This window comes from Lissotriton helveticus, chromosome 9 (genome assembly GCF_964261635.1).
Source record: "Lissotriton helveticus chromosome 9, aLisHel1.1, whole genome shotgun sequence".
Lineage (NCBI taxonomy): Eukaryota > Metazoa > Chordata > Amphibia > Caudata > Salamandridae > Lissotriton > Lissotriton helveticus.
This window is the reverse complement of record NC_136070.1, coordinates 1,275,327,879-1,275,348,810: the sequence shown is the minus strand read 5'-3', so window position 1 is coordinate 1,275,348,810 and position 20,932 is coordinate 1,275,327,879. Positions and strand designations below refer to the sequence as shown.

At 44.8% G+C, this 20,932-nt stretch overlaps 1 protein-coding gene across 1 annotated transcript in view; it reads left to right on the top strand.

Moving 5' to 3' along the window:
• LOC144780819 (coiled-coil domain-containing protein 3-like) overlaps positions 1–20,610 on the top strand; it is a 129,603-nt gene extending 108,993 nt beyond the window's left edge. The window contains exons 2-3 of the mRNA XM_078659324.1: positions 658–832; positions 20,237–20,610. Coding sequence (XP_078515450.1) covers positions 658–832; positions 20,237–20,524 — 463 coding nt within the window. The 3' untranslated portion in view covers positions 20,525–20,610. The remainder of the gene's footprint in view (positions 1–657; positions 833–20,236) is intronic.
• Positions 20,611–20,932: the final 322 nt, after the last annotated feature.

The window sequence follows — 20,932 nt, the reverse complement described above, 5'->3', positions numbered from 1 at the left end:
GATTAGGGATTGCAACTTCAGCAACATACAGTAGCCATCAATTGCATTTCAGTGCCAGTGATTTGGAACCAGCATAAGACTTACCTATCAGATGCATCAAAGCCATTGTGTGAGGTTCTCTGTACCTTAGCAGCTTCATCAGCCTGCTCCAAGTGGTAATGTTCTACCTACTTAGTGTACTCTCAGTCCAAAATATTGTCAATGTTTGTGTTATACATACAACTAATGGGTGACACACCACCAGTACCGAAACTGTCTTGGCCCGCTCACAAGAAAAAACATAAATAGATAAAAAAAATTAACATGCTTGGATCTCATTGAAAAAAGTATGGTCCCGATTCACAGAACTAACTTAAGACAAAATCCTAAACTTACTCCTTTTGGTATTCACAGAAGTTAGGATTTTGTCTTAAGTTTGTCTTAAGACAGACTTAAGACAAACTTAAGGCAGACTTAAGTTAGGATTTTGTCTTAAGTCTGTCTTAAGACAAACTTAAGACAAAATCCTAACTTCTGTGAATACCAAAATGAGTAAGTTTAGGATTTTGTCTTAAGTTAGTTCTGTGAATCGGCCCCCGAGACTCTACTTTAGCAGTGAGAGAATGCAGGTGTTTTTAGCTCAGGTGTTAATGCTCATCAATTGATTTTTGTCTCTAGAATGGACGAGAACTACAATCTGCTTCCTCATGGAGTCAATTTCCAGGATGCCATTTTCCCGGACTTACCGGAGAATCACCGCATGTTTTCAAGCCTCTTCCAGTTCTCCAACTGTTCTTCTGGCACGGAACCCCAGATGTACACCCCAGACTGGGAGGCCCAGGAGGACCACCGGGTAAGTATTGTTGTGGGTCATCACACACCCTCAGTTGGGATACCTGGGTGGGCCATGAAAGCGACCCATGTAGAAGAAGACTTACTACAGAGACCTGAGGGGGTGGGAGTCATGATATGAAGGTACCTGTGAGAAATTGGGTTGTTGGTTGATTGGGGTGTGGGGCATTGCCAAGCAACAGCCACAATCCCTTGCAGGGTGAACCACAAAAAGTCACTAAATTAACCTGTGCTTAACCCTGGTCAGCTTGACACAAACAGCAATCAGGCTTAACTTAAAGGCAATGCATAAAGTTTTTATGCAGCACACGAACAGTAATAAAGTGAAAACACAACACAATTAAAAACCCATGCCAATTTTAAAAACAGACTGAATTTGAACACATTATTTGAAACCAAAACAACAAGAATCCAATCAGTAGAACTGGAGTTATGATTTTTTAAATGTTTTAGTAAAAACTAGTGGCTTAAAGGTCAAAGAACAAAGGTCACGATCTAGTAGCATTAGACCGGGTCACAGTAGAAAGTTAAGGCTGACCGTGATTGAGTGCGGTTTGGGTACAAGAAGTTGATTGGGCCTGCTCAGCCCTTACCTTTTGAGAAGGTAGAAGTTCCGCGGGGCAAGTATGCAGGAGTGTTTGAAGAGGGAGTGTTGTCATCAGATGGCCTTGGAACAAAGCAACGGGGAAGATGTTTTAACCTTTGGACTTAGTCGTCGAAATGGATGTCGAAAATTTCCAGTGGGATGAGGCAGAGGGCTGTAGTTCCAAGAGGTCGGATACCCCTTTAGCGAAGAATTGCTGAAACATATTTGCTGCTGCGGAGAAGAACGTAGCGGGAGAAGCCGCATAGTCAATCTGACCAGCGATGCACCTCGGGCGGATAGCCGAGCATGTTGGTCTCGGTCTCCCCCCGCTTCTCAGAGCACTTTGTGGCCAAATATTTTTGGGAAATTGGCCACCTGGGCACCTTTAGCATCACAGCCAAGGGTCCAGGACTGGCGAGAGACGTGTTGGGAGCTCAGGACTTACTAATGCTGGGCCCAGGTGCGGATTCAAGATGGTAGGAATCTGTTATGTCCCTATTGCACTGAACAGGGGCTAGCAAACTAGCACTTGGAGTCACTTCTGGTAGTCCTGGGTGCAGGTGACGATGCAGGGCTCAACAACAGGGCTAGGTTCTGAGGGTACAAGGCAGGCTCCAGGCAGCAAAGCAGTACTTCCAGGTATAGCAGCAGTCTGGCAGAGTGCACAGCAGCAAGCAGTCTCCTGAGAGTCCTTCCGCAGGGCCTGTAGTGACTAAAGAGTGTGTCTGAAGGTACTATTTTTATACCCTAGTTCCATTCTTCTGGAAAGTCTCTTTGAAGTGCATGCAATATCCTAACTCCCCTGCCCTGGCTCCAAGCTGGCTGAAGGTACAATGCAGGGCCATTAGGACCTATGTGTGGAGACATGCCACAACCTATTTAGGTGCAAATGGGGCTGTGCTCAGATCCGCCCCCATCCTACTAGTTGATAGCCCGTTGAGGCACACTTAATCCCTCTATTGTGTGGCTGTCTGGGAGGAATTCACAAAGTCTAACTCTCTCTACACACCAGACACATGAACCAAATCAGGCTGCAGGCACAAAGTGCTAAGGGCAGGAAAATGGCAACTTTCTAAAAGTGGCATTTTCAAAATGATAATGAGACATCTGACTTTACCATTAAAGATAGTTTATCATTACAATTCCATAGGTACTAAACATGATATATCCACCTGATCCCAATTGGACATGATACTTATTAAATGTAATAATGAAACCCCAGTGTTATCCTATGGGAGAGGTAGGCCTCACAGTAGTGAAAAACAAATTTGGGCGTCTTTCATTACCAGGACATGTAAAACTTAAAAGTACAAGGTCAACCTTTTAATTAGTCAAAACTTACAAAGAGTGAGAAATCTTTGATACGGGTGGGCCCTCAACATCCTAGACTTTTAAGTAGACCCAACACAAGAGAAAGTACACCCAATTTATCCTTGATAGCACCTGCTGTGCGTGGATGTTTCAGATATCACAAGCGAGTGTGCAGATGCGCCCCGGTAAACTAGGGCCCAAGCCACATTTCCTGGATATGCATGTATATATGTTTTAGGGTCCTCACCCGCAGGTACCACCTGTCGCTTGCTTCATCATTGATCCCACACCCAGATCATCTAATGTGAGTGGGCGGGCTCTACGCGTTTGTAAGCGGAACCCTTTAGGAGGTTTGTGTAGGGAATTAAGCGAGTGTGTTAAAAACGGCGATTGATCCTCTATTAAAGTTTTAATGTATGAGGTCTAGGGAAGCTTAAAAACAGTGAGATGTTTGTAAGGATTCCATGGTCCTTAACATCCATAGGTTGACATGATTTAGCTGTTTAATTGCCCGTTAGGGTCAGCCGGCTTTCCTCAGGACCTAAATTGTTTTTTTAGCCTGTGCAAAAAGGATGATTAACCTATTTATATGCATTCATCTATATTCTCTATGAAGCAAGCATGCAAAATATAGACCATCCTACTAGGACCCTTTCCAGTACGGCCATTGATGGCTTAATTATTATTTATAGACATCATTAGGTTTACAGGAGAGGACAGTCCCTGTAGACACACATTCGTCAAGGGAGCCATCACCGGCCCTAAAGAGTGAATGTAGACTGCACCAGCACACATCTCAGGCACCAAGGAGCGAATCTAAACTGCACTGCACACATCACAGGCCCCAAAGGAGTGCATTTGGACTGCCCACCACACATCACAGGCCAAGGAATGAATCTAGACTGCACCAGCACACACCACAGGCCCCAAGGAGTGAATCTAAACTGCACTGCACACATCACAGGCCCCAAAGGAGTGCATTTGGACTGCCCACCACACATCACAGGCCCAAGGAATGAATCTAGACTGCACCAGCACACACCACAGGCCCCAAGGAGTGAATCTACGTGGTGCTCTCTTTTACACGGGATGTAGACGGCACAGGCAGTTTGAGAAGCATTAGTGGCAGAGTATGGCCACAGTTCTAAAACTTCTCACATTGAATTAAATAACTGCATACAATTATTTTTTTAAACACCTGACGAGACTGGTCTAGAGCAAGGGATCTTTTGAAAGGTCTGAAACCCAGGGTATAGAAGCAAACTGCAGAATCGGGTGTTTGTCCCCTCAACCTTCTTGAGATACATGAAACTTATATAATGTATGATGTACTCAGGTCTGTGAATACCAGAACAGCACTTCTCTGTCCTATGGCAGTACATCTGAATTGCATGGGTGTGGATCACACACCATTGAGTGATTTTGAGTAATTGAAAAGCTATGGTTTTAAAGGATATTGCATACAAAGTTGATTTATGCTAAAACGTATGTTGGTGATGTGGGCTGTGTTGAAAGAAGAGTGCCTGCTGCCTTGGTGATTGGTTGAGTGAGTCATGCAAGCCTCGTGCTTAGTGATTTAGTTTACCATATGCACCATATTGTTCTTATGACATCTAGATTCATTGGTGTGGCACTGGTAGAAACCCTTTTCTGTTTTGATGGCAATCATTCTGAAGGCAGGTAATGGGTTGTTTGTTTGTTTATAAATGGTCTTGTCTCACCAAAGTAACAGGAAGTAAATCTGAAGACAGTGTCTCCAGTCCTTCACCACCTGATCAACAGGTCTTTGCCTTCAGGCTCCGGGCCTGAGGAATGAACCCTGCCCACGGTCACTCTGCTTCGCAGAACGCTTTGCCAAATCCTTTGAAAGTGGTCAACTTCCATTCTATCTCCTACCATTTCTTACCCTCCATTGACTACGGAGAGGGCTGGGCCTCATTAGCTCCAAACCCATCTAGAAATTGTATGCAGACATCATCCTTTCTAAAGGGACTTAGGCCCAGATTCATCAAACAAAAATCCGCTCACAAAGGGGCAGATTCTCAGAATCTGCCCCTTTGCGAGCGTTATTTTTGCATTTGGGATGCATCATCCCAAATGCAAAAATCGCAATTTTAGAAATCGCTAAATTGCGATTACTTGCATTTAAGGAATCTCAAATTGAGATTCCTTAAATGCAATGCATGAAAGTTTTTAAAATAGCGAAATCGCTAATAGGGCACGCAAATTACCATGAAGTACAACTTCATGGTAATTTGCAAAAACTTTGAAAAATGCACTAAAGTGCATTTTTCAAAGTTTCATGTTGCGCACACACATGCCCTAAGGGCATGTGTGTGCACAACATATGTGCACATATCAATTTCAGGGGTGCAACAGAGTGTCCTTTGGACACCCCTGCACCCTTGAAATCGTAATCTCAATTTGCGAATCGCTAATTGCGTTTCGCAAATTGAGATTGTCTTCCCATTCATTCCTATGGGCCTCTAGGCCCATAGGAATGACTGGGGAGGTATTCCTTAATTGCGACTCGCAATTTGCGAGTCGCAATTAAGGAATTCTAAGAAATCGCTATTTTTTAAGTGATTTCTTGATGCATTCCATTTTGCAATTTCTTAATAGCGAATCGGTATTTTTCGCTATTAAGGAATCGCAAATTGGGTTGTTGATGCATCTGGGGGAGGGAAACGTCGTTTACAACGCGGTGTTTACACCGCACGACCTTTTCCACGCAGCTATTACAACACAAGTTGCTACTACGACTTGCGCTGGATGGCGCTGTGGGTTATGGAATGTTGTAATTTTATATTCCAACACCTTCCCTACTGTTACGGGGACTGATGTTGGAATATAAAATTATAAAATTCCTAAATCCGCGCCCTCCAACGCAAGTCGTTGTAACGACTTGCGTTGTAAAATCTGCGATGTCAAGTACCGCGATCTAAAAGATCGCGTTGTACTGACATACATCCTCTGGGGGATAGTGCTTAATCTGTTAAAGAAAGTGGGCCCCATTTACTATATTTTGGTGTAGGGCAGTGCCACAAGCCTTCCTGCTGCGCTGCCCTGTGTCAAAAGAAAAGGGCAGGAATGTGTTGTATCTATGAGATGTGGCGCGTTCCTGTCCGCTTCCACTGCGCTGGCGCACAAATGGCTGACTTGTGCCAATGCAGGCGCCCTTGCACCATAATGCATGGGTGCCTGCGCTGAAATCAGGTTGTTTCGCGGGGGAAGGGACAACTTCTCTCACAAAAACTACAACTACGCCACCTGGAGGCGTAGACTTTAGATGCATTCCCAGGTTTACAGGTTGTTGTATATCTGGGAATATGTAAAATGCCATGGGTGTTGTGTGGGAACACCCACTGTAATACTGATGGCACGCCTCCCCATCGCAGTGTGAGGCAATGCAGCGGCTTGTGCTGTGTTGCCTCACACCAAATCTACAAGACCATGAAAAGTCACGCAGGGTGGCTTTATGTTCCCTCATAGATATGAGTCTGCACTCCGCGCCACCGGAGCATTAAGAAAAGAGACGTTCCAGCAGCACACTTGTCTTGATCAAGCCAGTGGCCGATGTTAACAAAGTTCGGGCGCCGAAGTCCACGGCTGCGTAGTCTTGATTCAAACTCATGCCTCTTTGATCTGCCACCAAACACTCCCTGCCCTTTTATCTCACTCTTGCAGGATTTTTTTCATCCCAGTTTTCTGCCATCATCACTGTTTGTTTCATCTTTCTTTCCCCCTATTTTGTTTTTTTCTCCCTTGCTCTGAATGTCAGTCCGTTGAGTCAAAAGCTGTGCCGGGTCCCAAAAATGAGTGCAATGGGCCGCACCTTCAACCTCCGGCTCAAATTAGGTACCCACTGGAGTTCACTCAGAAGCAAAGGGTCCCTTTCGCTTTAAGATGAATTATGCACCTTCCCCCAAGGCAGCAGGGTTTGAGCTCCAAAACAGGTATCTCGCTTAGCAACAGTCTATACAGTTCTCGTGCCAACTTGGTCCACTGTAGGGAAGGTATGGACGTGGGGACAGGGCTCTTGGATGGCTGCATCACTCCCCGCACATTCCTCTTCCAACCTTTTTTGTCTACCCGCACCCCAGCACCCCAAGATCTTAGTGACATTGGGCCCGATTCACAGAATTAACTTAAGGCAAAATCCTAAACTTACTACTTTTGGTATGCACAGAAGGCATTTAGTAGTAGTAAAGTAGGATTTTGTCTTAAGTCTGTCTTAAGTCTGTCCTAAGTGTGTCTTAAGTTTGTCTTAAGTCTGTCTTAAGTCTGTTGTACGTTTGTCTTAAGTTTGTCCATTGTTTGTCTTAAGTCTCTCTTAAATCTGTCCTACTACTTTTGCTATTCACAGAAGGCATTTATTAGTAGTAATTTGTCTTAAGTTTGACCTAAGACAGACTTAAGACAGACTTAGGACAGACTTAGGACAGACTTAAGACAGACTTAATACAAAATCCTAACTTTACTTCTCCTAAATGCCTTCTGTGAATACCAAAAGTAGTACATTTAGGATTTTGTCTTAAGTTAGTTCTGTGAATCGGGCCCAGAATCTTAAAAGCAGCTTCATGAATGTGTTGGGCCCCCATGTGGTCACTGATGGAGGTGTCACCCTATTCTTGTCCGCAACGATGGTCTCTACACAGCGCATCCTGTACGGTCGCTACCCATCGCTGGATGCAGGCCCAGGATCTTAAGTTAAAGGGATGCAAAGTCAAGGCCTTTGTGGGGTAAAGCTCAGCGTAGGATGCTTTAACGTTGGAGCCAAGTATTGGATACCTCCCATCCTGCAGTCAAGGCTGTTGATAATCTAGGAATATTTTAATTTTTGACAGTTGCGGATCCTGCGCTCCATCACACTCTTCCTCCTGAGACCCAGCGCAGTCCCATGACCTCCTCCCCATGATCTTCCTCTTGAGTGGACCTTTGGATTGTATCCTGGTCTTTCTCAGGGTTGAGGCTGTAGACCATCAGCGCGTGACATGCTGGGGGCTCTGCTTACCACATGTCTCTGGTCTCAGCTAGTTCACCCTGGCTTCCAGCTCACAGGCACCAGCTGTCCGTGTAGGTGGTCCTGCCTTATCGACTGCTTCTGCCTTTCGATTCCTGACTTCACTGCTTGGGGTCGGTCACAGACGTCTGTGGTGGCTCCTCACTTCCGGAGAATCCGAGCACGCGGCTGACCTTGACGTTCAGTGTAGTGTGGAGCAGTATTCTGGGGGGCATATTATCAAGGGCAATATCGACGCATTAGCCATACTTTCGTGCCTCTAACGCGTTAATTTTGTTTTGTTTTATTTACAAGATTGCACTAATCCGTGTTACCGCTAGTTTCCGTGAGTTAGCTGCCGTTTTTTTTATCGCCCTGCATGCCATCGCTAATGACATGCAAAGTAGGCGTTCTGGTGCAAAACAACATGGAAATAGTCGCTAGCACGGCTTCACAGTATTAACAAGCCTGCAGCAGACCCGTGAAGCGACAAGAAAAATCGCGCTATACACCCTTTATCGCAGTTATTTAACATCTGCAAAATTTCTGACTTAGCCATACATATAATGGGAGGTGGATTGTACGGCTGAGTCCACATCTCCCTATCACCAAGGATTAGCTTATCGCTGCCGTTTTTACGCTGGATTTCCAGCGATGTGTGCAGAATTTGCCGCTATCGCAGGAGTTAATATCGCCGTATAGATATGCGTTGATAATAACGCGATATCTCTGCGATAAAATCCTGCAAAACGCGGTGTTAAACAAAATTGTGCTAAGCGTGCTCTGCGATATTTATCACAGTATGTTGATAATATGCCCCTGGGTCTCTATGGTTAGAGAACAACAAGACGCCATTTTGGAAACTGTCGAAGACATGACTCTTACCTAGGGATGCCACACCTAGTGGCTCTTCTACCAGTTCAGCATCGAAAAAAAGCCTTTGCTTGGGGAGCTCCTTGTGAGATGCTGTAACATAACATAACATCCAATATTTCAAAGCTCTCTCCATCCCTTGGGACACTTCACAAAGACCTACAGATCCAACTGTCTGCTCTGAGAAAACATGCACACAGGATTAGTAAAGTTTAAGAGCCCAGCACAACACTACACTTCTAGACAATGTATGAGCAGTTTGCTCTTGCCCATATAATGCCCACAAGTGAAGTATTATAATCCCTTTCTCCTCACCATTATCTCCTGACTTTCCTGAGCAGGTAAATTGTCCGAATGACAAACTCTGGACCCAGAGTGCTTCACAGATCTTGAAATCCTGATGGGGTTCCACTCACATCCGGTGCCCAGCCCACTTGCTGTGGTTCCGAAGAGCGCAAACAGTTTGTAGAGGTGTTTTAGTACCACAAGGCAGGGCCGCACATGACTTCTTCCCTCATATGTAAAGTCTTTATATCTAATTTTCAAAAATATATAACAGCCTCTTGTAACAAAAAGTCTACAGTACAACAAAAATCAGTAAAACATTGTAATAGGAACCACTTACTTTTAGATCAGACTGTGTTGCAGAAGGAACTGATGACTGATCTGCAATCATTCCCGTCTTTATATGTATTTTCATCTTTAAAATGGAGCATAGAACACATATTTATGATACAATCCTTAAAACATTTATACTGAAGGAATATTATCAAAGCTGTTAGAAACTGGGCTGTTGGTGGCCTGGGGTGTAACGCCTGGTCATCTAGTAGCCACAATCCTAGTCAGGGTAAGAGGCAGGAAACCCTAAAATAACATGTGCTTCCTCTCTGGTAGCCTGTCACAGAGAAGTCAGGCTAAACTTTAAAGACAATGAGTAAAATATGTGTGCAACAATAAAACAGTGGAAGCACAACACAAAAAGATTCCACTCTAGGTTAGAAAAATAGAGGTTAATAATTTAATATATAAAACAAGACCAGAAGGATAAAAATCCAATAAGCCGAACCTGAGATATTGAATTTCAAGGTTTTTAATGAAAATAGTGCTAAGAAGCAATTATCACTATTTGGGAAATGTGCTCACTGTGAACCAGGATAAAGTCAAAAGCTCAGGCCAACCGTGATGGATTGCGGTTTGGCAATCAGGCCCAGTTATGCTCACTCAACCAAAGAACCTAAATCCTGGTTGCGGAGCGATTGTATGGATACACATCGAAGATGTGTTACGCAGCCAAGGCGATATGTCGATTCTGAGATGCAACGAGGCTGCGATGTTAGGTCCTGATGCGTCGACATTGAGGATTCTGTAGAACGGGCTTGCAATGCGAAGTAAGATATCTAGGATGCGAGATGTAGCTAAGGTGATGAGTCGGTCCGATGAGCGGTGAACCTGCGGAGTGGAGTGCCGTCGTCGAGGTAGCCTTCGTAAAGGGATGCAAGGAGTTGGTGCCGGCTAAAACATACCACTGTGGCAGTTCAAAAGATGGTGGGTCGATCCCAGATGCAGAAGGCTGCGGAGATGCAAGTCTTTTGTGCTGGGTCCAATCCACGTAACAATAGAGATGCATCAGTTCTGCTCAGAGATGCGCCACTCGGTCGAGGAGATGCATCGGTTCTGCTCGGGATGTGCCCCTCCACAGAGGATGTGTCGGTTCTACTGGAGATACACCTCAGGCCTCACTTCCAAGGGTCTAGGACTGGGGTGGCACCTCTTGGCAGGGCAGACTCACAGAGGACAGAGTCTAAGTGCAAAAGCCGTTAGGTTGGATATCTTGTATGTCACTGAGACTTTTCAGATCAGGAAGCCAGCTAGCTAGCCTTTGGAGCCTAGGGACAAGTGATGCCGTCCAGTCCTTCTCACCCAGGCAGGAAGGCAGCAGGCCAGCAGTTCAGCACAGCAAGGCAGGTGTTCATACAAGCAGCAGGACAGCACAGTGACAGTCCTTCAGCAACACAGCAGTCCTTCTTTCTGGCAGAGTATCCAAAGGTCCAGAAGTGTACTCAAGTGGTAGTGTCTGAGATCCACTGCTTATACCCAGTGGTGCATTTGAAGTGGGGGACACAGAGCTTCTCCCTTCCTGCCCTGCCTCCAGACTCACTACAGGGGAGTATGTAGCCCTTTGTGTAGGGGCAGAACACAGCCTATTACAGGTGTACGTGAGGCTGGGTCCAATTCCTCCCTCCCATCCGGCCAGGATGGCCCATCAAGTCACACCTAAGCTCCCATTGTATGTGGTGTCTAGGGGGGAATACTCAAAGCCCAGTTGTCACCCTCCCCAGACATGTATCAGAGACAGGCAGCAGCCACCAAATGGCTACAGTAAGAGAATGCCAACTGTCTAAAAGTGGCATTTTCACAATTGCAATATAAAATCTGACTTCACCTTACGTTTAAACTTTAAATTGTGATTTCAGAAGTACCATACTTGAAGGGTTTATCTATTCCCAATTGGAAAGGTAGTATGATATCCACCCATTTATCATCAAATATAGATTATGATGGCAGATAAAGATTGCTGCTCCCAAATACTCTGCAGGTTTCATCTCTTTTTCTTCCTGAGGACTATTGGTCCCAAGTATCTTTATAGAGTCACTTTTTTGCAATAATTGAAATGTATTGATTGTTAGTTGTATCGATCCGCTTACTGCCTGTCTGTTAATGACACATGGGCATCACATGGTCTCAGATTTTACACTAGGTTTTTTCAGGCACTAGTCCCACGTTTCTTCAACATTTGAACACTTTTTAAAATAATTAAATTTAGTATTTTTTGCATCCACTTATGCTGGTAGTTTGTAGCAGACGCACACCACCATTCCTGTCATAACAAGCTGTAATGTTACTCCTGAGCCTCCAAGATCTGCTCCATATGTACCATCTAGCTCTAAGAGTACATCTCTAGAAAGTTTGTAGTCTCTCCTTTGTCTCTATTACTCAGTGATCATCAGTGCATGCCCAGACATGTGCCCAATTATCCATATGTACTAATGGCCTCATCCTAGTCATTTACTAATGAGGTGGCCCACCTCTTTTACAGGATCAGACAAGGAAGTATGAGTGGCCTTGAGCCACTCCCACCCATGTAGGGGTGGTATAATTCATGGCTAGCCCCACGCCTCTTACTGTTTTTCCCCTGTCTCATGACTAAGACCAGGATGTTTGGAGCGGATCTTCGCCGGAAGGGATCTTATTTTTTGTGGAGTTTTATATAGCGTTAACTAAACCCAAAGGTATCAGTGCGCTTTACATGTGCGCCAGTTACTTTACAGACAAACACATTCATTTTTGTTAGGCACGGGGAGATTAAGGGGCAGATTTACAAGCCCCTTGCGCCTCATTTACGCCGCCGGTGCGTCACTTTTGTGATGCAGCGGCGGCGCAAATGGTGCGGGCTACTTACAACGTGACGCATCTGGGAGATGCGTCACTTTGTAAAGCCTTGCGCCACAAATAGGCGTTCCTGCGCAGGGGGGGGGGGGGGCGTTCCGGTGCAGGACGCCTCCTAAGAGTGGCTGAGTGAAATCTACAAGATTTCACTCAGCCACTTTTGGGCCAATGCTGCGTCAAAACCCTGCGCCTGTTTGAAGCAGGCGTAAGGCTTGACACAGCATTGGAAGAATAGGGCACCCTCGAGCATTGCTGGAGCTGCGTCACGCTTGCGACGCAACTCCAGCAATGCGTCACCTTTTTCGGCACAGATGCGTCACGCATCTGTGCCGTTTTTGCCCCATGGTGCGCCGCATTGTAAATGCGGCGCATCATGGGTGGCAGAGGCATGGCGCACAATTACTGCCGCATCCCTGCTGATATGCAGGGATGCGCCAGTTATTGTAAATCTGCCCCTAAGTGATTTGCTCAGAATCACAGAATGTTAAGCTTCTATGCTGAGACTCTAACCCTGTTCCCCTACTCCGAGGTTGACCGCCCTAGCCGTTAGGCCACATTCTCTCCCCAATCTTCATCGTAGACGGACAGAGACTGCACTTTGCTTGGGTACATTGTGGGTGTCTGTCCATTGCTGGAGCAATACTTGCATACACAACGTAGGCAGGGATCTTTCCGGGCGTCTGATAGTGATGCAGAGTCTATTTCCCAGACGCTGGGCATTAGATGCAATAGACTCAAAGGAGGCGCCCAATCGCTCTCCTTCGTGCTTACGTCCGACAAAGGGGTTGGGCTTCTGCATGGTGGATGTGCATAGTACCGGGCAACACGATGGTTCATCTTTAATAATCTTTCCTCCATGGAAAGGGTAAGCCCATGTACCTTAGGAGTTGAGGCTTCTACGGGAGCATGCGCAGTGGAGATGCAACTTACTGCGCATGTTTTTGTGTTCGCTTTCCAGCACCCGTTGTTCCGGGTCTCACTCTGACGCAGCAGTGGTGAAGCTTTGTGCCCAGAACTCTGTTTGCCCTCAGACTGCCTTTTCTATCTTTCTAAATTCAATATGTAAATGTAGATGTGTGTATAATTGTAAAGCGCACTATCACCTTTCAGGCTTCCTGGCACTGAATACCGCTGTGGAACCCTTCCTGGCTTTCCCCTGTGAAATGCCCCCTACTGGGCACCCCCAAGGTGAAGCCAGGCATCCTAGTGCTTTTGGGGCCTTTGTGGAGATTAAGCAAGCTATTGCCCAGAGTTGCAGAGTGGGACCCATGATTGGAATAGGCACCGAGGCGAGAATTATCGAGTCCGTGGACATTGAGCTCAAGACCCGCCGAGGCAGGAATTGAACCCTGGTCCCGGGCCAGACCTCTGCCTCAGGCTCTGCCGCTCTAATCGGTGAGCCACACTTCTCTCTATGGGGAAGTAACATTGGAAGTCTATACACCTAGGGGCACTTGCATCATTGAAAATACCTGTCGCAAACGGGACATTTCTGCGAAAAGCTCCTTTGCAACTGGTATTTTTGAATTTGAGATACATGAGCCCAATTGCAAAATCGCAATTTAGGTCATAGCAAATTTTGCAATTACCTAAATTGTCAATGTATTAAGGGAATCGCAAATTGCGATTCCCTAAATGCAATGCATTATGCACTTCCAAATTGCGATATCACAATTTGAAATCGCAAATTACCATCAACTTCAAGTTGATGGTAATTTGCAAAAACTTTGAAAAATGCACAAAAGTGCATTTTTCAAAGTGCCTTGTGGTGGGGCATGTGTGTGCGCCACATGTGCTCAAATGCCAAATTCAGGGGTGCATCAGAGTGGCCTTTTGGACCCCTTGCACCCTCGAAATTGCATGTGCAATTTGCGAGTACCTATTTCATCCTCGCAAATTGTGCATGCAATCCTATTCATTCCTATGGGCCCGTAGGCCCATAGGAATGAATGAGAAGCTATTCCTTAATTGCGAATCGCAATTTGCAATTTGCAATTAAGGAATATGAAGCAATCACAATTTTTTTTGCGATTCCTAAATGCATAAGGAATTACGATTCCTAAATAGCGCTTTCTAAAAAATTGCTATTAAGGAATCGCAATTCCTTATGTTAATGCATGTGTCCCCTGGACTCTTATGTTTTGAGTGACTCGTTTACCAGATAAAGGATGAGCTCCAAAAGATCAAGAGATCCTGAACAAAATTACTCCTTTGAGGAAAGAGCCAAAAGGATTCTCCTGGACACTTTGGAAACATATACAAGGCACTCCCATGAAGCCCGATAAGAGGACTTTTCATCCTACCCCACAGGTGGTGAGGCCGAGGAAGAGGACAAGTTGGCACAAATAACCAACCTCAAAGGCCAATACATTGATAGAGATATTTGGCCTGAAATTCTCTCTAGAGTCCCGATGAATATGGATTTTCCTTCTGTGGATTTAGCTTCTTCTTTAAACATGTATTAAGGCAGTTTGTGAAGTATGCCAGCTTTGCCTATTCCCCAGCATGTCTCCGATGTGGATCTGAGGGAATTGAAAGACCTAGACAAATTTATGATGCCTCGCTTCATATCCAAACGATCCCCCTTGGAAGAACTTGAGAAAAGAATTCCAGAATTAGTTCCACCGGATTCCTCAGTTTCCAGCCTGGTGTGCAGAGCATCCAAGGAAGAAGAAAATATGATTAAAGATTCCAAAGATAAAAAACGGATTCAGCTTTAAAAAACGCTTATGCAGGTTCCAATTTGTCAATGCGAGCGGAGATTTATGGGGCTCACACCAGCCAGTCCATGCTAGCAGACTTTAAGGAGTTATTGAAGGCAGGCCAAGATGATGAAGAATGCTCAGCCCTCTTTGAAAATCTGGAAAAACATGCTAAAATGATTTCTGGTTTCTCATTTGATGTGGTAAGAGAGAGCAACAACATTGTCTGAAGGAGCAATAATTGCAGCTCAAAGAAAAGTTTTTAATATAGCCTGGCATACTGATCATGCTCAAAAGATTGCTGCCTTAGCATGCCTTTTGAGGGAGTAAAGCTATTTGTTCTTGATTTGGTTGAGAAGCTACATAGAATTTTCAAAGAGAAAAACCCTTCCTCGTCTTTTTGCCAAATCCAGTCTACGTACCATCATCGACGCAAATCATATCAAAGAAGTCTTTCAGACAACCATCCAGTAGACAATATAATCAGGTTGAAGATGAGAAAAAGGTAAATCATTCAACCAACCTGATCCAAAGAGCTTATCCCTGTAAGGTGGAATATCACAGAGATGCTGACAATGCCGGATTTGGCCAAGATTGGCCATAGGAGAGAGGACTTCACACTTCCTGGAGGCCTGGAAGTAATCCACTTCAGACTCCCGGATCCTTCAGATAGTGGAGATGGGTCACAACATAAAATTTCAGTCTGTTCCTCTAGAAGCTGGGACCATTCTTACTTGAAATCCTTCAGCCAAAGACAAGTGGGACGCACTGAATTCTTCAATACAGTCCCTAATCCGCAAGAATGCTCGAGTTAAAGTTCCATCTCATCTGCAAGGAACAGGAACCTTCTCAAGGGTCTTTCTGGACCTCAAATATGTCAACGAGTGAATCAAGATCATTTGCTTAACAATGGAGCCCATCCAAAATATAATTCCTCTGGTTTCTCGAGGAAGCTACATGGTGACTATGGATCTAATGGACGTATCCTTTCAATTCCTTACAGTGGTAGAACATCAGAATTATTTATGTTTCTGTGTTTTTGGCATCCACTATCAGTTCCAGGTCTAGCCCTTCGGAATCAATTTGCCTTTAGGTTCTGAACAAAGACGATGGCTCCTCTAGTTGGTTGTCTCCATTTACAAGGTCATCAAGTCTTTCTGTAATTGAACGATTGCCTGCAGGTAGCCAGATCAAAACAGCAGACTCAGAAGGGGTTGAAGCTGGTAGAACATTGTCTATAGACACAAGGTCTCATCCTGAATTATGCAAAATTCCAGCGGGTTCCTTCACAGCAGAGTGTTCATTGGAGCCCTCCTCGACACGGTGGAAGGCATGGGCGATCTCCCTCAAGCAGAGAGGTTAAGACGGTCTTTGAGGCATTTACTCAAACAGAACAGGGCCTCAACAAGACTATGGTTGAAGGTTCAAGGGAACATGACCCCACGTGTCTTCCTAGTTCTGTGGGGAAGGTTACATAAGAGACCTTTGGATTATTATATCCTGAAGTCATGGAAACCATCATCAATGGAGCACAAGAGGACAATTCCTGGTACAAACAAAATCTCAATGAAACTCCTTTGTTGGTTGAAGAAAGGGTCTTCGGCCAAGGAATCCCTCTAATCCGTCAGAGCTTAACATATCAAGGGGAGGACAATATTCAAGCAGAGGCTCCGAGTCGGAGATTCGTATCTTCTCGGGATCTGGCCCTGACTCACCCGACATTCAGGAGGATTTGTCGCAGATTCAATCATCCATATGTAGATCTGTTTGCTTCTCCCAACAATGTTCTGCTAAAGAGGTTTTCACTAAAAGCCCAACTCCAGGGCACAGGTGTCTTAATGACCCAGTGGCCCTGGAAACGTCTGTATGCCTTTCCATTCATTCCCAAGCTATTACTAAGGGTATACGGAGGGAAGGAGCAGAGATGGTGGTAGTGGTTCCTTTTTGGCCAAGAAGATCCTCGTTCCCGCGCTACTTCTCTCACTGTCCATACTACCTCACTGGAATATCCCAATGACTCTTTTTGCTTTGGTGAAAAAGGGTTTCTCAACTCCTACCCGATTTGACACTTTCGGTTTGGAGGTTGAAAGAAAGGGTTTAAGAAAGAAAGAGGTTCTAGAGCATTTAACTACAATAGTTTAGCAGTCGAGGTGTCCTTCCACTCTGGCTTCTTACACCAGAAACTGGCAGAATTTCCAGAAGTGGTGTCTGGTAAAACAAAGGGGCATATTTGCAACAAATAGCGATATTTATCGCTAAATGCGCTTAGTGCATTTTTTTTATTGCTGCCTATCGCTAGATATTATCACAAAGATAATATGCTATTAGCAACGTTTATCTCTAATGCGATAAAATATCCGGCAATAGCGACACAATGCGTGAATATCAATGGAAATCCAGCGATATTCAGGCGTTATCGCTAATGGGGACATAACCTAAAATATCCACCTCCCATTGGATAAACAGGTTAAGTAATGGTCTAAGCAGGCGTTAGGTTATAGCGATATTCACGCTTAGCGTGACTTTTTTAATCGCTACGCCTGCCTTGCTAATAGGCGATAGCTGTGTTAGCGACTGCTTTCAGTCGCTAACAGGTTGGGTACGCCCACTTTGCATGTCATCAGTGATAAATATCGCTGACATGCAAAGCGGGCCCCAAACCGCTCGCTATCGCCTAAAAGCTGTCGCTAACTCTTGTTAGCGACAGGTTGCTAATAGGGCGATAAAATGATCGCCGCTTTAGTGGGAAAAAGTCCCGCTAAAACGGCGATAGTGCCCTTGCTAATATGCCCCAAAGTTCTGTTACTACTTGTGAGACTGGATTGTTAAAAAGTGTTTCTATCTCCAGGCCAGTGGTACGTTCTTTCTTTCCTCCTTTGAATCTACCATTGGTCCTCTGATCCCTTCAACGACCCGCTTTAAGCCTCTGTCCATGGTCGCCCTTAAGTGGCTTATACTTAAGGTAGTTTCTAGAAGCTATATCATCAGGTAGAAGGATTGGGGAGCTGGGGGCTTTAATCTGTGTACCCCCATGATTACCGATTTTTTGAAGATGGGATATTCTCCAAACGGACCCAGGTTTTTTGACAAAGGTTTCTTCTTTATCTCACAGAGAGCAAGGGTTTTTCCTCCCTTCTTTTTCCCTTATCCGATTTCTCAGGATGAGATCCTGCTTCACCCTTTTTATGTCAAAAGAGCAGTTTTTTGTCCCTAGAATGTACTAAAGTAGTCAGGAAAACTCTCAAATGTATGCTACTTTTGGTAAAGTTAACCAGGTTTCTAAAGCATCTAGCATTTCTATCAGCAAGTGGAATAGAGAGACTATTTTGCTAGCCTGCCAATCTACCAATCTGCCAATCTACCAATCTGCCTCCACCCACGAATATACAAGGCAGGTCGACAAGAGGTGTCGCTGCTTCCTGAGATGAATTTAAGGAAGCGTCTCTATTTGAAATATGTCGAGGAAGAACTTGAGCTACTCCACAAACCTTGCTTATACATTACAAGATTCAGGGATTGGGTTTAGAAAGAGATTTTTGGTCACCAAGTTTTGAAATCAGTGGTTATGTTATGGAGTGCTATTACTCTCGGATTTCCTTCTCTTTTTTCTTTCTGATTAAAAGGAAATGAGTGTTGCAGTAACAGTGACTCTTGTGGTTCTTCAGCCAGTTCAGCTTTGGTGTTCCTCATGAGTAAATAACTGGGACAAGGATGTCAGGATGTACTAATAATGCCCTGGCTACTTACCGGTACCTTCATTATCCTTGGTTCATAAGTCCTTGTCACAATCACTACACCCCTCCCTCCCTCCCTCCCTTGAGCTAGTGGCCTCAGGTCAGATGGCTTAATAGTTGAGTAGGAGACATGGGCCTGGTGGTGTACCAGTTTTGGGGGGAGTCAGCTGTGGCCCAGAGGGGCACTGTCAGCACTCACAGAAGTTTACTAGAAATTAATTCAGGGCAGGCTTTCAAAGGACATTTTGAACATGATTATTAGTGTCCCAGAAAATTATGATTCCTGCACAAATGCCTGTTTGTGCAGGGATCACAGTTATGAGTGGCACAATGTTTATCACAAGTCCGAGTAGGTGCTATTTGTTCCAAAACTCAGAGGGGCATATTGTCAAGCCCCTAGCACCACCGGAGCATCGCTTTTTTGACGCTTCGGTGGAGCTGTGTGCTGGCCCATATTTATAAGGCCGCACTAAACCACTTTGCATAGCGTCATGCAGCCTTGTAAATATGGCCCTCTGCAATGCAGTGTTCTGCAACAAAGGGGTGTGCGATGGGTGTTGCTGTGGGCATTCCGGGCAACACCCATGGCTTTTTTTTGACACTGCTTCATATTTACAAGGATCTTTGACACTTCTCCAGATTTACACGGCTCTGTAAACCTGAGGCAGCACCAAAAACTAACGCCTTTCATAAGGAGGTGTTAATGTCATGCAATGAGGAGAAATACTTTCTTTTCTCTTCGTTTTTTGTTCTTACCATGTGTGCTGCGTTCTGCGACACACATAGAAGGAGGGAAAGAGCATTAATAATAGTTTTTGTGCAGGAAGGTGTCCCTTCCTCACGAACACAATCACCCCATGGTGCGAGGGTGTCTGCGTTGGTGCTAAACACCGTTTGTAGCACTGGTGCACAGGTGGGAACAGGCATGTGCTGTATTCTTGTTAATACGGCGCATCCCTGTGTTTTTGAAAATGAAGCATCTAGCGGCTGCAAAATTGCTTGCGGCACCGCGCTGCTCCATTTTTATGTAAATATGCCCCAAAGTGTCACATTTTATGCCGTGTGCTAAATACTGACTAACCCTCTGGAGCACTTGCGATCAGGTCCAAAATCTTTTGAAGTTCTGCAGTTATTCCTTTAGGCTCTTCTGTGTTTCTTTGCCTCGGGTTCAGGTTACCAATATTTTTCCACTGTAAGAAAAACCTATATGTTCTCCCAAAACACAATTCAGTCCCTTATTTAATTTCAATATCAGCTAGTAAAGGCACATTATAATGTTTTACTGAATGACTGATTTGTTCTACTTAGTCTATACTAAGCTTTACTTGGGCCAACTAACATTGTAGCTGAATATAAATGCATACCTGTATGACCTTAGGACATATATCTTTAAGCCACATACATGTTTCTGCTAGACCAATAGTACTTGGATTGTAAACAATTTCATTTTCAATGTTTGGACATTTTCAAAGTTGCTGTTTCAAACTTTTACACTTCCCAATCTAAAACAGAAAAAATGTAAACTATTAAATCAACTTTATTCTTGAAGTTCAATACTTTTCTAAGATTTGCTTTAAAACCTTTTCACGTGGATCCCAAGTAGAGCTTTTCTAATATTGATCTTTGTTTGTGGAATGTCTAAACCCTTTGAGTATGTGCCACACTTTCAGTGCTGCAGAGAGATGCCATTCAGAGCTCACATTCTGCCCACTTCCGGTTGATACTAATGCTGGCCTTATCTCTCTTTTAGCTTCTATGCTCCACGGTGCAGAAGGCCCTCTTCGAAGAGGAGGAGCGCGTCAAGACGCTCTCGCAGAAAGCCCGCGTCTTGGAGAAAGCCAACGGCCACCTGAGGGAGAAGGTGAAGAAGCTGAAGCGCTCGCTTCGCTTGGCCAAGGTTGAGAGCAAGAGAGAAGCCATGGTGGCCCAGCGGCTTCTGGAGGAAGAGAGGAACCAGAACCGACTCGGCCAAAGTCCTGATGCTCACAAGAAGAGCTTGGGCAAACCTGGCAAGAAGGTCACTGAGAACACACTGTAGTGGAAAGACTCACAGTATAAAGACCATCCCATGAATGGCCATCTGGAACATTCCTAAGCTTTTTACCCATAACTAGGGGGTGCCCAGACTTTGGAGCATGCAGATGTGCTTGTCAACTTGGGCACAAATGGATCTGAAAAGGGCATCAAACATTGAGTAAATGCTGGAAGCAGGGTAGAATCTTTGTTGGATGCCAAAGTTGGTATCAATACCACCTTGGTAAATTTGGATCTTTCTGCATCTCCTGTTTGCTTGTAAAGAGATCCCCCCCCCCCACCCATGCGGACGGACGGGGTTCATAAAAAGCGCAGAGAAAGGACTACGTTTCTTCTAGACCAGTTGTGGTGGAGAGAAATATTATAAACTAATCCCAAAAAGAGGGAAGGATCTTCTTGAAAGGGAAAGACT